The 19,794-nt window shown below is 44.6% G+C and overlaps 1 protein-coding gene across 2 annotated transcripts in view; it reads left to right on the forward strand.

The window, feature by feature from the left end:
- The window catches only part of TBC1D30 (TBC1 domain family member 30), a 32,278-nt gene extending 13,781 nt beyond the window's left edge, over nt 1-18,497 (forward strand). Inside the window, exons 7-12 of one of the 2 annotated variants that reach the window (XM_029079324.2) lie at nt 3,656-3,824; nt 7,010-7,115; nt 9,736-9,848; nt 10,703-10,842; nt 12,541-12,747; nt 16,469-18,497. In XM_029079324.2, coding sequence (XP_028935157.1) covers nt 3,656-3,824; nt 7,010-7,115; nt 9,736-9,848; nt 10,703-10,842; nt 12,541-12,747; nt 16,469-17,250 — 1,517 coding nt within the window. In that variant the 3' untranslated portion in view covers nt 17,251-18,497. The remainder of the gene's footprint in view (nt 1-3,655; nt 3,825-7,009; nt 7,116-9,735; nt 9,849-10,702; nt 10,843-12,540; nt 12,748-16,468) is intronic. The other variant, XM_029079326.2, reaches the window with a different exon arrangement.
- Nucleotides 18,498-19,794: the final 1,297 nt, after the last annotated feature.

Here is a 19,794-nt window from a genome sequence, read left to right on the forward strand (position 1 = left end):
GTCATGTGCCAAGCACTGTTCTAAGCCCTGGCCTAGATACAAGGTAATCAGGTTGTCCCACATAGGGCTCACAGTCTTAATCCCCATTTTACAGATGAGGGAACTGAGGCACAGAGAAGTTAAGTGACTTGCCTAAAGTCATACAGCTGACAAGTAGTTGAACTGGGACCCACGACCTCTGACTCCCAAGCCCGTGCTCCTTCCACTAAGCCATACTGCTTCTCTAAGTTCATATTAAGCTCATATTGTGCGCAGAGCACTGGAATAAGTTTTGGGAAATAAGTAAGGACCTCCTACAATGCGTAAACTCCTTTTGGGCAGGAATTGTGTCTACCTACTTTGTTGTATTGTGCTTTCCTAAGCCCTTAGTACAGTACTTTGTACACAGTAAGCACTCAATAAATATCATTGATTTAGAGTGAGCACTTACCAAATGTCATCATTATTTCATTTTCTCTTCCCTTTGGGACTCCTCCTCCACTCTCCCACTAATGCTCACAGAGAAGCAGCATGGACTAGTGGAAAGAACTCCAGCCTGGGAGTCAGAATGACCTGCGTTCTGATCCTGGCTCTGCCAATGGCTTGCTGGGTGACCTTACACAAGTCACAACTTTTTGCCTCAGTTTCCTCATCTGTAAAATGAGGACTCAATATCATTCTCTCTCTTACTTAGACTGTGAGCCCCATGTGGGACAGGGACTGTGTCCAACCAGATTTACTTCTGTCTACCGCCAGCACGTAGAATGGTGCTTAGAACATATAGTAAGCCCTTAACAAATACCATAATAAAATAGCAATTAATGTAATATGTATATATTATTATTCAAGAAATGAGTGAGAAGAAACCCAAGGAATCCTCGCATCATGAGGAAGGCATCTTCAAACTGTGAGCTATCTCCAGCTCAAGTTTTTATAATATTCTTTGCCTATATACACATATGCACTTATTTATGTGGATTGTAGGTTCATTCTCCTTGTCTCCCTCTGTAGATTATAAACTCCCTGAAGGCAGGCGGCCTTGCCTAGTTTTTTAAGTGTAACCCTACTACCTACAATAGAGCAGGGCTCAGTTGATCAATTGATAGTATTTATTGAGAGCTTACTGTCTGCAGAGCACTGTACTAAGCTCTTGGGAGAGAACAGTTCAACAGGTTGGTAAACATGTTCCCTGCCCACAAGGGATTTAGAGATCTAGAGAGGGAGATGGCCATTGAAATAAATTGCAGATGGGTACATAATTGCTCTAGGGCTGAGGGCGGGGTGAATAAAGGGTGCAAAATCAAGTGCTGGGGTGAGCCAAAAAGAAGAGGGACCACTTTAGATGCTCCCCCCATCCTCTCTTCCCTCAGGGTGACCATGGACAAATCACTTATCCTCTCTGTGTCCCGGTTTCTTCATCTCTAAAATGGGGAGAGAGTATGAATGTAGCAGGAAACAGATGTGGGTTCTAATCCTGGTCTGCCACTTGTCTGCTGTGTGACCTTGGCAAGTCACTTACCTCATCTGTGCCTCAGTTATCTCATCTGTAAAATGGGGAGCCCCGGACTGTGAGCCCCAGGTGGGACAGGGGCTGTACCTGACCGATTTGCTTGTATCCACCCCAGCACTTAGTACAGGGCCTGGCACATAGTAAGCACATTAGAAATACCACAATTATTATTTTATTATTATCAGAACTGATTCACTTTTCCTCTCAGACTGTGCGTCTCTACAAGATAAGGGCTATGCCCAATCTGATGATGATGCTGATGAGCACAGTCACATAGCTGTATTTTGAAAAAGTTTCAGAAAGCTGCAAGGCATTTAAAGGTTTGGGGCTTAAAGCCATGGTTTTGTACTGTCCCAGGACACTCAGTTTGGCATGAGCAGCAGGACATTTGGAATCGGGAAGGGTTGCATAAAAAGTCAGCTTGAGCTATGCACAAAAATAAGAACACTGAGATGATATGGAAATTAGTTTCTTGTTTGGCAACACTTGCCTTAAGAGTCAGGGTCAGGGGTCAGGGTCAGGATCACACTGATTGCTCTTTTGGAGATCTCCTATTTAGGAGCCTAGGGAAGAGTCCAAGATAGACTAAAATCAGATAAATAAACTCAGTCAGGAGACCTGAGTTCTATTACCGGCTCTGCCACTTTTATGCTCTGTGACCTTGGGCAAGTCATTCCATTTCCCCCATGCCTGTTTCCTCATCTGAAAATGGGGTTTAACAATGTGGCCTAGTGGATAGAACACGGGCCTGGGAATCAGACGCACCTGGGTTCTAATCCCCACTCCGCCACCTGTCTGCTGGGTGACCTTGGATGGGTCGCTTCACTTCTCTGGGCCTCAGTTACATCATCTGTAAAATGAGGATAAGACTTAGGAGCCCCATGCGGGACGGGGACTATGTCCAACCTGGTTAGCTTGTATCTACCCCAGTGCTTAATACAGTGCTTGGCACATAACAAATAGCACAATTGTAATTATTATATCTGTTCTCCTTAGCCTGTGAGCTCCATGTAGGATGGGGGCCTGATTATCTTATAACTACCTCAGTGTTTGGCATACAGTAAGCGCTTTATAGATGCCATTAGTATTATTATTTATTGCAGCATATGCACATGTACTAACTTGCAGGTAGAAATCCAGATGAAGATGACATTTTTTAATATAACTCATCTTCAATCTTGGGGAACAGAAGCCCTTGGAAATATTGGTGGCTCTTTCTCGGCTCAACCAACCGGTCTGACTTTGACTCCTCCCTCTTCTAGTCTACTGACTTTTTTCCATCTAAAGTCTTCTTCTTTAGTCTTCTGCTACTGCTTCTTAGAGAAGCAGCGTGGCTCAGTGGAAAGAGCAGGGGCTTTGGAGTCAGAGATCATGGGTTCGAATGCCGGCTCTGCCACTTGTCAGCTGTGTGACTGTGGGCAAGTCACTTAACTTCTCTGTGCCTCAGTTACCTCATCTGTAAAATGGGGATTAAGACTGTGAGCCCCACGTGGGACAACCTGATTCCCTGGTGTCCACACCAGCGCTTAGAACAGTACTCTGCACATAGTAAGCGCTTAACAAATGCCAACATTATTAAAGTCTTGTATCTGACTGAACCACATAGGATTTTAACTCCATCCCAATCCTTCCTTCAAAACATTGGCCCATATTTCACGGGTCAGACCCCAAGATTTCCCCTGATCCCACTCTACAAAGCAACCTCTAGACTGATTTTGTTGCGGGCAGGAATGTATCTGTTATATTGTATGCTCCCAAGCACTTAGTGCAGTGCTTTGCACACAGTGAGCGCTCAATAAATACGATCGAATGAATGAATGAACAACCTCCATTTTTGCTCTGCCTTTTCTTCTCCTTTTCAGGGCTAGATGCTGGGGTGAGAGGGAAAAGGAGAGCATTTAGCAGATGATCTCCCTTTCTCGTTCCTCCAGCTAACACATCTGTGCACAGCCAGGCTCGCCCCCACATAGGAAGGGACAAACGTTTCAGGAGCGGGGAGATGAACCAAAAAGGCCGAGAGGAGGATTTCAGATAGAAAGAGGCGGGCCATTTGACAGGGAAGATGGGCCAGACACTAACTGGAAAGGTGATTGGGCCCATTTTCATGTGTGACTGTGTCTTTGAATGGATCAATCTTTTAGGATTAAAATATTTGTTCTTTTCTAGGTGGTTATGAGCCCCCGCTTACAAATGTCTTCACAATGCAGTGGTTCCTCACTCTCTTTGCCACATGCCTCCCTAGCCACACGGTTTTAAAGATCTGGGATTCAGTCTTCTTCGAAGGGTCTGAAATCATCCTGAGGGTATCACTGGCTATCTGGGCAAAATTGGGAGAGTAAGTGATTTTTTTTTTTTCATACTGGGGGAAGTCAGAGGGTTTAAGTTAGTTTTGCTTCTCATATTGTAAGATTTTGTTAAGACTAAGGCCCTCAGAAGTAGCGTACCCTACTGGATAGAACACCTGGAAGGCAGAAGGACTTGGGTTCTCATCCTGGTGATGCCACTTGTCTTCTGGGTGACCTTGGGCAAGTCACTTCACTTCTCTGGGACTCAATTACCTCATCTGTAAGGTGAGGATTAAGTCTGTGAGTCCCATGTGGGACGTGAACTGTGTCCCACCTGATTACCTTGCATTTACCCCAGTGCTTAGTACAGTGCCTGGAACATAGTAAGCACTTAACTAATACCATAAAAAGGGAGGGCATGAAACCTATCTATTGACTTGAGACCAAGCATTACAAACATCAGCTATGTTGGGAAGCAGCCCGGCCGAGTGGAAAGAGCACAGGCCTGGGAGTCAGAGGACCTGGGTTCTAATTCCAACACTGCCACTTGTGTGGGCTTGGTTATCTGGGCCCTGGGCCTCAGTTAACTTCTCTGGGCCTCAGTTTCCCCATTTGTAAAATGGGGATTCAGTTCTACTCCCTCCTACTTAAGCTGTGAGCCCCATGTAGGAGAGGGATTGTGTCCAACCTGATTATCTTGTATTATAATAATAATATTAAGTGCTTCCTATGTGCCAAACATGTACTAAGCACTGGAACAGAGACAAGATAATCAGGTCCTATATGGGGCTCACAGTCTAAGTAGGAGGGAGTACAGGTATTGACTCCCCATTTTGCAGATAAGGAAACTGAGGCACAGAAAAATGAAGTGACTTGCCCAGGGTCACGGCAGTGGACAAATGATGGAGCCAGGATTAGAATTCAGGTCTCCTGACTTTTAGGCCCATGCTCTTTCCAGTAGGCCGTACTGCTTCTCTTGTCTCTTGTATGTACCCGGCACTTAGTTCAATGTTTGGCAATTAGGTGGCACCAAGTTTCTTGGAAGAACTGGATGATGGGTTGCATTCTTAGACTTCCATCCTCACGGTTAAGGATGGACCATCTAACATTACTACCTTTTCCCTTTCCATCCCAATGTTCCTTCTGATCACTTATTCTGGATGTCTCACTCCTGAATTTGTCCAAACCCATCTTGAGCCTCCGGTTGTTTCCTCGGTTAGGGAATGCTACATGCTTGCCATCCGCTATGTGAGAAATGATTTGCTTTTGTTTATTTTTAACCTACCCCCTTCACTTTTCAGTGGAGTCCTCTAGAGCTGGGGATGTGAAATGTAGTGAAAACAACCTCATCCCACAGTAAACTCTTGATCACTCAGGAACTGATTAGTGGCAATAGCAAGACTGTGACACAGTGAGATTGCGGCACAGCGCCGGTTGGGTTGTAGAAAGAAAGTAGTGAGGTGAGGTAGGAGAGGGCAAGGTGATTGAGTGCTTTAAAGCCAATGGTGAGAGTTTTTGTTTGATGCAGAGGTGGATGGGCAACCAGCAAGGAGGCTGTTGCAGTAATCCAGCTGTTTGGATGAGTAATTGTATTAATGTGGTAGCAGTTTGGATGGAGAGGAAAGAGCGGATTTTAGCAATATTGGGTGGATTTGAGTAAAAGTTGATTTTGGAGAATGTCAATCCAGTAGACTTTTTCACGAATCGATTGAATAGTATTTGAACTCTTTCTAAACAAGATCAACACAAACATAATGCAGTAATATGCAGAGAAGTCCCCATTTTCAACTCTGTATGTAGGCTAGCTTACAGAGAAGAATAGATGACCCACTCAGCCCTGATTCTGAGTCTACCTTTAACAGTAATTTTAGCCTGGATTTCTGGAATCTGGTTTGAAACCCAAATAATTGACTTTGGTTAGGCTGAATTACTACCTTTCCTTTATGTAAGAAAGGAATATCGTTGTGGGCGAGGAAAGTGTCTTTTGTTGTATTGTGCTCTCCCAAGCGCTTGATACAGTGCTTTGCACACAGTAAGCACTGAATAAATATGATTGAATGAATGAATGAAGGTATTTAATTGGAAACATATGATTACCATTCCAAACACACCAAAAAACATTTCACATATTTTGCCTTAGAAGAGATGCTGAAGTCAGAGGTAAATGTATGAGACTATATATGGGCACACTGACTTGATTTTCCTGGAATGGAAGCAGAAATATTAAGGTGAAAATCAGTAAAGAGAAGAGCCCAGTTGCAGTCAGATTGATCTTTTGCATGCATCAGTCAGTCATATTTACTGAGTGCTTTTATGTGCCGAGCACTGTTCTAGGTGCTTATGAGAATACAGCACAACAGCATTAGCAGACGTTCCCTATTCATCATGAGCATTGATTTCCATTGCCCATTGTGGTCTGAGAGGTTACCATAGCGATCCATGACCCACTCCAGTTACCACCGCCAAATAGACCTTTTCAGAATATCGTGCTGAAAATTTATGTCACTTAGCTGTCATTGTAGGAAGGAGGTGCAAATCTCACCATTTATGTGTTGCTATGGAAATCCGAAACAACAAGGGGGCTCTGCCTGCCTCGAAGGAGGAAAAAGGATGAGTAATCAATCAGTCACTGTACTGTACTAAGTGCTTAGGAGAATACAATAGAACAGAGTTGGTAGACATGTTCCCTGTCCATGATATGTTTGGCCAGAGGTAGGAGTTGGCCTGGTGTGGCCTTAGAGGCCCCAAATCTCCAGTGGGTGAGGGGGAACCTGTTTCCTACTCCCATCTCCCAGAAGTAATTTGGAGGTAGAGGATTGACTGCCCTTGCCTCCCCATCCTTGTCCCCCAGCCCCATTTCCATTCCTGAAGTGGTGTGGCTCGCCAGAGAGTTCAGAGGTCATCCTTCATGACATAGCCAAACTTCTAGAAATGACATATTTATCCAATCACTTGGGGGACCTCCCTCCCTGACAACCCTGCCCAACCCCCCAGCCAAATAGGGCTTTCGGACATATCTTTAAACTTGGTTCTTTCGCCTACCTGTAATTTATTGTAAGCTTTTTGAAGGCAGGGCCCTATTTGTATTGTATTTTAATGACCGTCTCTCCTGCTAAATTCTAAGCCTACTGGGGCTCACTCTCTGGTACTCTCTCAAATGCTTGCTTAGAGCTGTGCACAGAGTGAAAGTGTGATATACTATCGATTGACCGACCAATTCATGGCATTATTACAGGGAGATAGAATGTTGTGAAACAGCCGATGAATTCTACAGTACCATGGGAAGACTGACTCAGGAGATGTTGGAGGACAATCTAATCGACAGCAACGAACTCATGCAGGTCAGTACACTGCTTCTGTCAGTGACATTTAAGTGGTTGCAACTTTTTTTTTTAGGGCATTTGTGAAGTGCTTACTGGGTTCCTGTCACTGTACTAAGCGCTGGGGTAGATGCAAGCTAATCAGGTTGGACACGGTCCATGTCCCACCTGGAGTTCACAGTCTTAATTCCCATTTTACAGATGAGATACCCAAGGCACAGAGAAGTGAAGTGACTTGCCTGAGGTCACCCAGCAGACAAGTGGTGGAGCCGGGAGTAGAGCTCAGGTCCTCTGATTCTCAGGCCTATGCTCTATTCATTAGGCCATGCTGTTTCTCTGTTATCCTTTGCTCATATTTGGGAGTTTTGGAAGATACTTCTTGAATGCAGCTTCTTAAGTAGAAAATAGGTGACCTCGAAGCCATACGCTATTTTGACAACAGCATATTGAAGCAAAATCTAAAATGTGACACCAAAGCAGTAGTACTTGTTAGGTTTCTTTATCAACTCTCAGATTTTGTTTTCACACACAGAAACTAGACTGTTCACTACTAGCCAACTGCAGTAAAATCTGTGTTATTTAGCACTTTACCAAATGGCATTTCTGATTTTCCCCCATATAAGCTTGGTCTGGGCTCTTTTGGAGTTCTATTAATCAGTGGTATTTATTGAGCACAGCACTGTTCTAAGTGCTTGGCAAAGTATAATACAGTTGGTAGATAGAATTCCCACCCTTAAGGAGTTGACAGTCTAGCGGAGGAGACAGGTGTTCAAATTTTAAATTTTAATCTGAAAAGTAAACTGTGCACCCACACTTCTGGATGCGACGAGGCCTAGTAGAAAGAGCCTGGGCCTGGGAGCCAGAGGCTCATGTTCTAATCCTACCTCAAGCTGAATCTAAATCATTTCCACTGCCAGCTGATTTTCCTCCATATGGGAAAGAAAAATGGAAACACCCCTGGACCCAGCACCAGAGGGAAGGCTAGTAGGACTGGCCAATATCCTGCTTTTTCTTTACAGTATTTATGAAGTGCTTACTATGTGTAGAACCCTGTTCTGAGTGCTGGGGAAGGTATGAGTAAATTAGGTTGGGCATAGTCCCTGTCTTGCATGGGGCTCACAGTCTAAGTAGGAGGGAGAACAGGAGAACTGAGGCACAGACAAGTTAAGTGACATGCTTTCACCCGTCACCTGGGGATGGCTTCATTTGGGAATCAGTGCAGTGAAAGCGAGACCGGGGACAGAAAAGCTAAGTTTATACAAAATTTATTCCATGAGGTGAATTGAACTTCCCTTTTGGGAGGCCCCTTTTCGGGAGGAATGTGATTATTTAATGATATTAGAGCTTCCCTACCGGGAGGAATATACTTATGCATTACTCACATGTGGCAAAACACCTCCCGCCCACGAATGCTTCCCACCTGGGAGGAATTCACTTATGCCTTGTTGGCACGTGGTGAGGCAAGTGAGTGCCCACCCACAGATGCTTCCCACTCGGGAGGAATCCATTTATTCGTTCTATGCCCGTGGCGAAGTGCTGTAGCTTCCAGCCCCACAAGTGTTCAGCAGGATACTCACCCATCCCACGGCTCCTCACTCAGTGCAGGCAGAGTGGGTATTCCAAGCTTCGGGCAACAGTGACACAACCAGCTGTTGCAAGTCTCAGTCCACTACCCAGAAGGTCAGAGGCTGCAGGTATTTATTCCCAGTGATCCTAGGCCATTCCAGTTTCTGACCTCAGTTTATCCAATCTCCGCCCTCCCCATCCTCCATAGCTTATTTGATTGGCACAGGGGCAAAGGACACCTTCTTTATTCCCGGACTGGGTTGTCAATCTAGTGGTTTCGGTTTTCGGGGGCAGTGTCCCCCCTTGAGCTTCTGAGTTCTGCTTTGCCTGGCTCAGGCAGTCATGAGATAGTGTTTGACCTTGAGATGGTGGGTACCTGATTCACCCTGGGACACTTGCGCAAGGTGACACAGCAGACACGTGGCAGAGCCGGGATTAGGACCCAGGTCCTTCTGACTCTCAGGCCTGTGATCTATCCTCTAGCCCACACTGCTTCTACGTGCTGCTTTTGACCATGACAGTTGTGGAGGTAGCAGAATGAAGAACCAACCAGGCAGAAGAGGGGAAAGGAATTATTCACTAGGTGTTCTTTGTTCTGCGGTTTGACTGAGAGTAGGCCAGCATTCAATCATTCAGCCATATTTATTGAGTGCTTCCATGTGCAGAGCACTATACTAAGTGCTTGGGAGAGTACCATATAGCAATATATAGACACATTCCCCACCCAAAATGAGCTTACAGTCTACAATCTAATACCCTTCTCAAGGTGCTTGGGGTGAGGTGCCAGCCTCCTCCTCCTCCTCCTAATAGTGCCTACCTGATTACCTTGTATCTACCCCAGCGCTTAGAATAGTGTCTGGCACATAATAATAATAATAATAATTGTGGTATTTTAAGTACTTTGTGCCAGGCACTGTATTGGCACTGAGGTAGATAAAAGATAATCAAGTCGGATACAGTCTCTGTCCCATGTGGGGCTCACAGTCTTAGTAAGCGCTGAACAAATATCATAAAAAAAGATGGCTTTGAAGACACCATTGTAAAACCAGCCATCCTTTTTTTTTTTATGTTTTAGACTGTTTATTCTATGGCTCAGTTTCCCTTCCCGCAATTGGCAGAACTAAGGGAGAAATACACCTACAACATTACTCCATTCCCAGCCACAGTGAAGTCAGCTTCAGTCTCAGGGTAAGTGATTTTATAATGATCAGAAAATTGAACGGTCTTCCTTGTTCATTACTGATGAAGATTCAATACTCCCCCAATGCCAGCGACAAGGAGGACAGGAGCTGCATGAGTGTAATGCACTCCCGTTGAATGGAAATTAAATTTACATGAATGTTCACGCTCCAAATGGCTGTCTGCACAATGGACAGAGCATTTACATTTAAGAGATGGGGCTTGGGGCAGTCATGATTTTGTGATAAAGTGGAGAAACTGTCTCCACTATAATTTACATTTGAAGGGGACAGTCAACCTATCACTTAGTCAATGGATCGTTGGCATTTATTGAGCACTTACCATGTGCCGAGCCCTGTACTAAGCACTTGGGAAAACACAGAGTTGGTAGTCACAATCCTGTCCACAAGGAAATATCTCCTCCTTTAAAGACTGTGAAATGTTCTACCAACTTCAAGACACCTTTTACCAACTCTGTTGGATTGTACTCTCCCAAGTGCTTAGGGCAGTACCCTGAACAAAGTAAGCATTCAGTAAATGCCATTGCTTGATTACAGAGAGAAATGCAGACTATAAATTAAGGTACAGATGGGGGAATGGCAGAGTGCACAGAAGTGCTGTGGGGCTAAAGGAGGAGTAAATATCAAGTGCTTTAAGGAGGAAGATCCAAGTGCATAGGCAAAGCAAAAAGGAGAGGGAGGAGGGGAAATGAGGATTTTGTCGGGGAAGGCCTCTTGGAGGAGATGTGATTTTAGGAGGGCTTTGAAGATGGGGAGAGCGGTGGTCTGTCAAATATGAATGAGCATATGGATGCTACTGAGGACGCAGCAACCCCTTTTCTCTCAAAATTTCTCTCTCTCCAGGTGGCTTGGGAGGAGCAGAGACAGCGATGAAGAAAACGATTTAGACGATGAAGACGCTGTAGCTAATGCAGTGGGATGTCTCGGGCCTTTCAGTGGACTTTTGGCTCCAGAACTACAGAAGTATCAAAAACCAATTAAAGGTAACCCATTTTAATCATGAGGAGAAACCCACTGAGTTGTCGATTAGCCATTGCAAAGTTAAAATGGTGAAAAATTCAAAACACGTTTTCAAGAGAAAGCTCACAAGTTTGAATTTTACGTGTATTTGCCCTCACAGTTCTTCAGGTTGCACGCTTTCCCTATGAGTTTTGGATAGAATGCTTTTAGGGAATTTGGGTACTGTTTTCTAATAGCGCCCATCTCTCTGGAAAGAACGTGATGAGATGTCAGAAGAAATGGTTGTGTGCGTTGATGCCAAGGCAAGTTTCTTTAGCAATGGATGTAATAAAAAATGTACCCACCCTGCCATAGGAGAATGGAGTCTATTTTACATAATATAACTTATTTTATATTTAAAGTTGTAATAAACCAAAGACCCTCCTATTATTATGTTTTTAGAGATAATATTTTTATAAGCAGTTGAATATAGAAATGTGTACTCTTGAGAATGAAGAGGCTCAATTTTGTTCAGTATTAAAAGGAAAATTTAATCTCTTTGCTTTTTCCCTTAAGAAAGATTGTTCCAAAATTTAAAACTTCTGGAGCCATTACTCCATGAGATTAGTATATAATGGAAATATTTCCTGGGGATGAGAAAATAAACATTATTATTATTATTGTTATGACACAATTAGTAACAAATGTGATATCTATTAAGCACGTATGTGCCAAGAATCAGTTAATCATATTTATTGAGTGCTTCCCATGTGCAGAGAGCACTGTACTAAGTCCTTGGGAGAGTGGGAGGATGTGAGTGAGGGATCAGTGGTGAGATAGATGAGATTGAGGTACAGCGAGTAGATTGGCATTAGAGGAGTGGATTGTGCGGGTTGGGTTGTAATAGGAAGCCAAGTGGCCTAGTGGATAGATCACAGGCCTGGGAGTCAGAAGGACCTGGGTTCTAATGCTGGCTCTGCCACGTGTCTGCTGTGTGACCTTACTGTGTGACTATACTATTCTGCCTCTGTTTCCTCATCTGTAAAATGGTGATTAAGAGAGTGAGCCCAGTGTGGGACAGCGTTGTGTACAAACCAGTAACCTTGAATCTACCCCAGCACTTAATAGTAATAATTATGGCATTCGTTAAGCACTTTCTGTGTGCCAAGCACATTTCTAAGTGCTGGGGAAGATACAAGTTAATCAGGTCGGACACAGTCCCAGTCCTACGTGGGGCTCACGCTCATATAGTACAGTGCCTGGCACATAGTAAGCGCTTACCAAATACCACAATTATTATTATTAGAAGTAGGAAATTAGCGAGATAAGGTAAGAGGGGAGAACAGATTGAGTGCTTTAAAGGTGAGGACTTTCTGTAGGTTGCAAAAGTGGACTGACAACCACCAGAGGTTTCTGAGGAAGGGAGAGACGTGGACTGAAAGGTTTAGCTTCTCGGAGGGTCAAAGGTGGATGGGGCTGATCTGCCACTTGTCTACTGGGCGACCTTGAGCAAGGCACTTAACTTCTCTGAGCTTCAATTACCTCATCTGTAAAATGAGGATTGAGACTGTGAGCCCCACGTGGGACAGTGTCCAAACTGATTTGCTCGTATCCACTCCAGAGCTTGGTACAGTGCCTGGCACACTGTAAGCACTTAACAAGCACCAGAATTATTATAAGTATTATTGTTATTATTTCTGTTTTCCTTCCTCCTCCCTTCCCTGCTCTTTGTCCTGTTCCAGAGCCGAGTGGGGAACAGAGTCTGGGATCCAGTAACATCGCAGAACTGAGCCCAGGGGCCATCAATGCCTGTCGAGGGGAATACCACGCTGTCTTTAACAGTATGATGATGGAACGCATGACGACAGACATCAACGCGCTGAAGAGGCAGTATTCACGCATTAAGAAGAAGCAACAGCAGCAGGTTCATGAGGTGTACATCAAAGCAGGTGATGCACGGGAATCCTTTCTTGAATGCCTGCCTCTCAGGTGGAGAGCAAATAGTTCCCTGGGGAAACAAGAAGTAATTCCATCAACGGTATCTGTTGAGCGCTTACTACGTGCAGAGCACTATACTAAGCTCTTGGGAGAGGACAGTGCAATAGAGTTGGTAGGCATGTTCTCTGCCCACAGTGAGCTTCTAGTCTAGAGGGAAGCTTACAGTCACTGATTAATAGTGACACTGGTGTCACAGAAACAAATTCCGGTCACTACATCACTTTTATTTTATGATTTTGCTTTAGGTTCTGGAGGAGAAAAAGACCTTATGCCTGTTTTAGGTGCCCGAGATCAGCCGATCGATGGTATTGCAAGATAGCGTTTTCGGTGTATGTCTGGGGAATACAAAATTCAAATCCGTACCATCCTTGGACTTGAGAACTAGTGAATGACTTCTTCTTAAATGCTACCCCATCCTACCCGCACCCCGTCCTCCAGAAACCAAATCTGATGAAAAAATGGCCCCGATCTATCTGTGGCTACAATTGTTCTGATCTTTCCAAGCACTGGTGGTTTCAAACAGGAGCGATGGTGGTAAAATGCATTTGGGGAGGCTCTCTTCTCCAAGGATCAGCAATCACTTTGATTTCTCTAATTCTGTGGGCAGTGCCAATTTACGATTTGATTGATGAGGTTAATTCTCAGGTCTGTGTTTTGTCATGTTGATTTTTCAATCGATCAATCAGTGGTATTTATTGAATGCTTACTCTGGGCAGGGCACTGTACTAAGTGCTTGGGAGAGGACAACAGAGCATGTTGAATGAACTTAGTAAATGGTTATTAGGCTGTTTTTGCAGTACTTTTCCACCACTTCTCTTCAGCCATTTGCATTCTTTTCCTGGTCTATAAAGTTTCCTTTCTCTCCCCTCCTTCAACAGTCGACCATGCACACACCACAGATGGTCCAATTCCTTTCTGCAGGAACTTTCCGATTAGCACATTCTTTAAATGGTTCCGGGAAAATAGTGTCAAGCAAAAGAGAGCTAAACAAAGAGTAGTTTCCCCAAGGAAATCTTGTAAGGCATATTAGTGAATTCTCCAGGTCCAAAAAGGTGATCAAAACAAATGGCAACATGATTACCTATGCATGCTCAAATGATTAAGTGCCAATAATAAGTATGTGACTTTAAACAATAAAACAAACAACCATCTAAGGAGTTTCAGAGCTGGTTGCTTCTCAACGGTCTCCATGGTTATTCCACTGGGGATTTCTTTCTCCTCAGAAGTGGGGCAGGTACACAGATGCTTCTGCGATTGAAGGTATTGCCAAGATTGGTTCAGAGTCAGAAGCCAGTCTTGATGGAACTTTAAATGGAAGTAGATCAAGCTTTTTTTTTTTTTAATGATATGTGTTAAGAGCTTACTATTTGCCTAGTACTATTTACTGTACTGGGGTAAATACGCACAAATCAAGTTGGTTAGAGTTGCTAAAAGAAGAATGTTGTAGTGGGGAGATCCCTGTGGTATTTTTAAATAGCAAAGCCACCCGTTTTCAAATACTTTGGTGCCTCTTAAATTCGACTCACAGCTAAACATGCAGCTCAAGAACCCACTAGACTAGTTGTGGACAGGGAATGTGTCTGTTATTTTGCCCTATTGTACTCTCCCCAGTGCTTGATACAGTGTTGGGCAGAATAAATGCTTAGTAAATATGATTGACTGACTGTAGACTATAAGCTTATTATGGGCAGGGAAACACATTCCCTGTCTATTTTTTTAGTACAGTGCCCGGCAAATAGTAAGCACTTAACAAATACTGTTGGAAAAAAAAAGCTTGATCTACTTCTATTCGGAAGACTTGTATCTGACTCTGAACCAATCTTCACAATCTGTTTATTGTTATATTGTACTCGCCCAAGTGCTTAGTACAGGGCTCGGCACACAGTAAGAACTCAATGCATATGATTGACTGGCATTTATTGAGCACTTTATCAACTGCTCGGGTGCATACAATAACCATTGGTAGGATGCTTACCCTCAAAGAGCTTAAGGTCTTACAGTATAAAGAAATGATGAATCTATTCTTAACTAACCAGTCTCAAACCCTTTCTTCCTTCCTCATCACCATTCTGACCCCTTGCCCCCTGCCAAAAAAGCAGCCAGTAGTTCCCCTCCCTCCTGGAGACTTTTAAAGCCAAGAGGGAAGGTGTCCAGAAAGAGAGTAGCAGGGGGAGACAAATTCAATCTAGTCCACAATTCACTGAGTGATTTTCATTCTCTTTTGAGTTATGCCACAAAACTGCCTTTGAATTATTATTCTTGTCATTATTATTATGATGGTATCAGTTGAGTGCTTACTAGGTGCCAAGGATTATACTAAGCACTAAGATAGATATAAGATAATCAGCCTGGACGCAGTCCCTGTCCCATGAAGGGCTCATAGTTTAAGCAGGAGGGAGGACCAGGTATTGAATCTGCATTTATGGATGAAGTAATTGAGGCACATGAGGTAGAAACCAGTTAGGTTGGGGCACAGTCTGTATCCCACGTGGGACTCACAGTCTTAATTCCCATTTTACAGATGAGGGAACAGAAGAGTGAATTTATCCAAGGTGAACTGCAGACACATGGCGGAGCTGGGATTAGAACTCCTAGGCCCATGCTTTCTTCACTAGGCCAAATCTAGGAATCAATAATGTTGGTACTTCTTAAGCGCTTACTATGTGCCAAGCACTGTTCTAAGCGCTGGGGTAGATACAAGGTAATCAGGTTGCCCCACATAGGGCTCACAGGCTTCATCCCCATTTTACAGATGAGGGAACTGAAGCACAGAGAAGTTAAGTGACTTGCCCAAGGCCACACAGCTGACAAGTGGCAGAGCCGAGATTGGAACCCATGACCTCTGACTCCCAAGCCTGTGCTCTTTCCACTGAGCCACGCTGCTTCTCTATGCTTAGCTGATAGGAATAGCAGAATAAGGCTTCCGGAATGTATAGTATGATTTTTTTTGTGGTATTTGTTAAGGGCTTACTACGTGCTAGGCATTGTACTAAGCACTGGGGTAGATACAAGCTAATCAGGTTGGGCACAGTTCACATCCCCACTGGGACTCACAGCCTTAATCCCCATTTTAGAGATGAGGTAACTGAGGCCCAGAGAAGTAAAGTGACATGCCCAAGGTTACCCAGCCAGCAAGTGGCTGAGTTGGGATTAGAATTCAGCTTCTACTGTAACAAGTCATGTGATCTTGGCAACATTCAGGGGAAAAACAACCAGTCAGTCAGTCATTGGTATTTACTGAGTGCTTACTGGCTGCGGAGCACTGTACTAAACGCAGGGGAAAATAGATTTCCCTTGATGGTGAATTATATGTAGAAAAAGAGGATGAGGGAAAGGAAGGAAGAGAGAAAGGAAGGGAGACCCTGTGTTGATATGGTGTAGTGGATAGAGTATGGACTTGGGAGTTAGAAGGTCATGGGTTCTAATCCCACTTGTCAGCTGTGTGACCTTGGGCCAGTCACTTCACTTCCTCTGTGCCTCAGTTACCTCATCTATACGATGGGGATTGTATCTGTGAGCCCCACATGGGACAGGGATTGTGTCCAGCGTGATTTGCTTGTATCCACCCCAGTGTTTAGTATAGTGCCTGGCACATAGCGCTTAACAAATACAATCATTAGTATTATTATGGCACTATGGTATATTTTATGTGCACTTTGACATTTCTTTCAGATAAAGGGCCAGTGACCAGTCTTCTCCCATCTCAGGTAAACCATTCTCCAGTCATAAACCACCTTCTTTTAGGGAAGAAGATGAAAACCACGAACAGAGCTGCTAAGAATGCCATCATCCACATCCCAGGCCATACCAGTGGCAAAATGTCTCCCATCCCCTATGAAGATCTTAAAACGAAACTCAATTCACCATGGCGGGCACACATCCGAGTTCACAGAAAGAATATCAGGGCCAAAGGTCAGCCGGGCTGTGGGGACACCGTGGGGCTCATAGAAGAGCAGAACGAAGGTGGGAAACCCGGCCTTCCTGAAGGCGGGAAATCCGTGGGAGCGGCAGCCAAATCTCCCAGCGGAGTCAACATCCCGACGGGAGAGGGAGATGGAGGCTCCGGGGATAGGATTGTCGGGGCCTCGGAGAGGGAATCTCCCCAGCCAGGATCCCGAGAAGCCAGTGTCAACTTGGCAGCTGTGCAGCTCAGGCTAAAGGCCCTGGAACTGAATCAGAACGTCGACTCACAGGCTTCCTCGCCCTGCCCCGGGCCCTTCCCCGAGTCTCCCGGCCTGCCCGTCTGTCCATCCACCAAGTCCCCACAGCCCAGCCACCCCAGGGCCCCCATCTTCAGCCCCTTTCCCAGCGTCAAACCGCTGAGGAAATCGCTCGCGGCTCGCAACCTGGGTCTGTACGGCCCGACGGAGAGGACCCCGACCGTTCACTTCCCCCAGATGACCAGGAGCTTCAACAGGGCTGCCGGCGGAAACAGCGGGACTAAAAAGCGGTGATTTCACAGCCCTTCGACATTTCTTGGGTGTGTTGTGGCCCTGGTGGCCGGACTTCCTGGAAGGTTTGACGTTCCGTCCACGGAGGCGGGAAACTGAGGCAATGGGGGTGACTATTTAGTTGAGAGGAATTTGGCCCCCAGAATGGGAGGCGGAATAGCAGAGATGTTGTGCGAGGGCTATATGTTAGAGGAAATGGGGGGAAAATTGTGAGTATCAATGAGGAGAAGAAATCTCGAGGGGAGTGTGAAGTATGTGCTTACTTTTTTATTCTGAGCTGTTTAGGAAGGCCTAGACTGTGAACCATTAGTCCCCCCACCTGCATGTTCCTCATCCCATCTCAGACACTTCTTTCCACACACCCGCGCACACACACATATCCACACACCTTCACACACTCCCACTCACACCCCTGCCTACTTGCTTGCAGCCGTTAACAAAATTGCCCTTGACCAGTTTTTCCTAATTGATTGATTTTCAATCTGCAAAGACCTGTCTCCTATCTCGTCTCACAGCCACATCTGCTACTGTGACAATATGGTTTTCATTCTTCAGTCTGAGAGCTGGGGAAACCTTTTATGAGCCCTCCCATTTCTGTTTCACTCACCACTAAATACATCCCCTTTCAGCCGGGAAAAGGCGTTGGGTGAGGTGCCTGAATGGAGCAATACGCTGAGTTCTATGTTAATGAACTGATGATATGGGATCTAATAACTCTCTTTCCTGTAGCATTTTGATCATTTCCACTAGGTTTATTGAATTTTAACATCCGCACGGTACTTTCCTTTCCAAGGAACAATTCCTTCATAATATCAGTCTTTGCTTTCAAAGGGCTTTTTTTATTCTGAAACATCCAAGTGGGATCATCTGGTTATGAACATGGATGTAATAAACTATGTTTGTGCTTGGGTTTTTTGATTTTGGCATTATAATATGGGCTTTCATGAGTTAACTTCACGAGGGTATTCTAAATGTTCTCAAGATTTCCCCCTCTTCTTCACTGCTCCTGAGTGAGAGAGAAGGTGGTTTTATTTCCATTTTCCAGGAGGTCGAGCCACCCCTAAGGGAATCAGTAATTCCAGGTAGTAATTCCTCAAAATAAATCCGTATCAATCAACATAACTTTTAGATCCATTTTACTCTGATGTGGGAAGCAGGTAAGGTCTTGGAACATAGATTCATTGATTGTAAAGATTTGAAGAATTACTTCCCTACCAGCGTTAGGGAGAAAGACTCAGAGGATTTGAAGAGAAACTTTTGTCAAAATGAGAGAGGGTTGAGACCAGAGAGCCTGGGAAGCAGCATGGCTTAGTGGAAGGAGCTTGGGCCTGGGAGTCAAAGGACCTGGGTTCTAATCCCTGCTGGCACTTGCCAGCTGTGTGACCTTAGGAAAGTCACTTCACTTTTCTGTGCCTGCGGTACCTCATCTGTAAAATGGGTTTGAAGACTGTGGCCCTTTGTGGGACAGGGACTATCCCCAACCTGATCAACTTGGATCCAGCCCAGTGTTCAGTACAATACCTGGCACATCTTAAGTGCTTAAATACCATTAAAAAATGCATCGCTGTTCAAAGATGGACAGAAAATCAGCCAGCCTGCACCAATTGTGTTAGAAAAATAGGTGGACAGTATTGGCTTGGCCACCAAAGAATCCCCCAAAGAAAAGATCAAGGTTTCAGTAGTTATAGGCTAATGACACACGTTTTTCTCCCATCCGTCAAACTTTGACAAGAATCACACCGCCTCAAAGCGTCTCTTTCTCCGTTGATTCTTCCCTTTTCTAAGTGACTCAGAACTAATGGGTTTGGAGCCCCATGGTTACATTACAAATGCAGTTACTGAGAGATTCCGTCTCTCTCCTCCCTTCTCTTTGGCGAGTTGGGGTTTGGGCAGCTGGGTGACAGAGGCGAGGAAGCAGGGAGTCACTGGAGAGAGAGAGAGAGAGACCATCCTGGTGTTTGCCTTGGCAAAATCCCGGACCACTCTCAATTCTAACAGTACTTCTTTGCTCTCTCTCAAGTGTCCTTTGGCTCTTCCCAAGGTTCGTCGACTTAGGGAGAGACTATTTTCATCAGTCACTTGACTTGTCTGTGTTCGTCCTCTGACTCCAAATCATCTAGGGTAATAAATTCAGGGCACTGAAGCAGCTACTGAGTTTCAAATTGGAGTGATTCCGGCTTGCAAGTAACCAATCTTCTGTAGTGTAGATTTAATGAAGTAAAATCTGCGTGTCTTGTGTGATATGCTTACCACCCGAACTTACCCGAATAGAGTCTCTTGCCTGCTTTATAGATTATCAAGTCTCTCTAAGCCTATATTCTGGGCAAAAAATCCCTCCTGCAACTTATCACCTGATTTACCGGGGACTATGTGTAGACCCCAGAAGAACTGGAATGGTAAAGATGTCTTGATTTTCGCTGCTCTATATTTTTGCTGCTCTATTAGTGCAGATACAGCACTTGTCTTGGGAATTTGCCTCATTATGTTGCTGCTACCACTTTTTGCTCCTCTTATCCAAGCCTATGAACGACCTAAATTCTCTTTCTA

This window comes from Ornithorhynchus anatinus, chromosome 14, assembly GCF_004115215.2.
Source record: "Ornithorhynchus anatinus isolate Pmale09 chromosome 14, mOrnAna1.pri.v4, whole genome shotgun sequence".
Taxonomy (NCBI): domain Eukaryota; kingdom Metazoa; phylum Chordata; class Mammalia; order Monotremata; family Ornithorhynchidae; genus Ornithorhynchus; species Ornithorhynchus anatinus.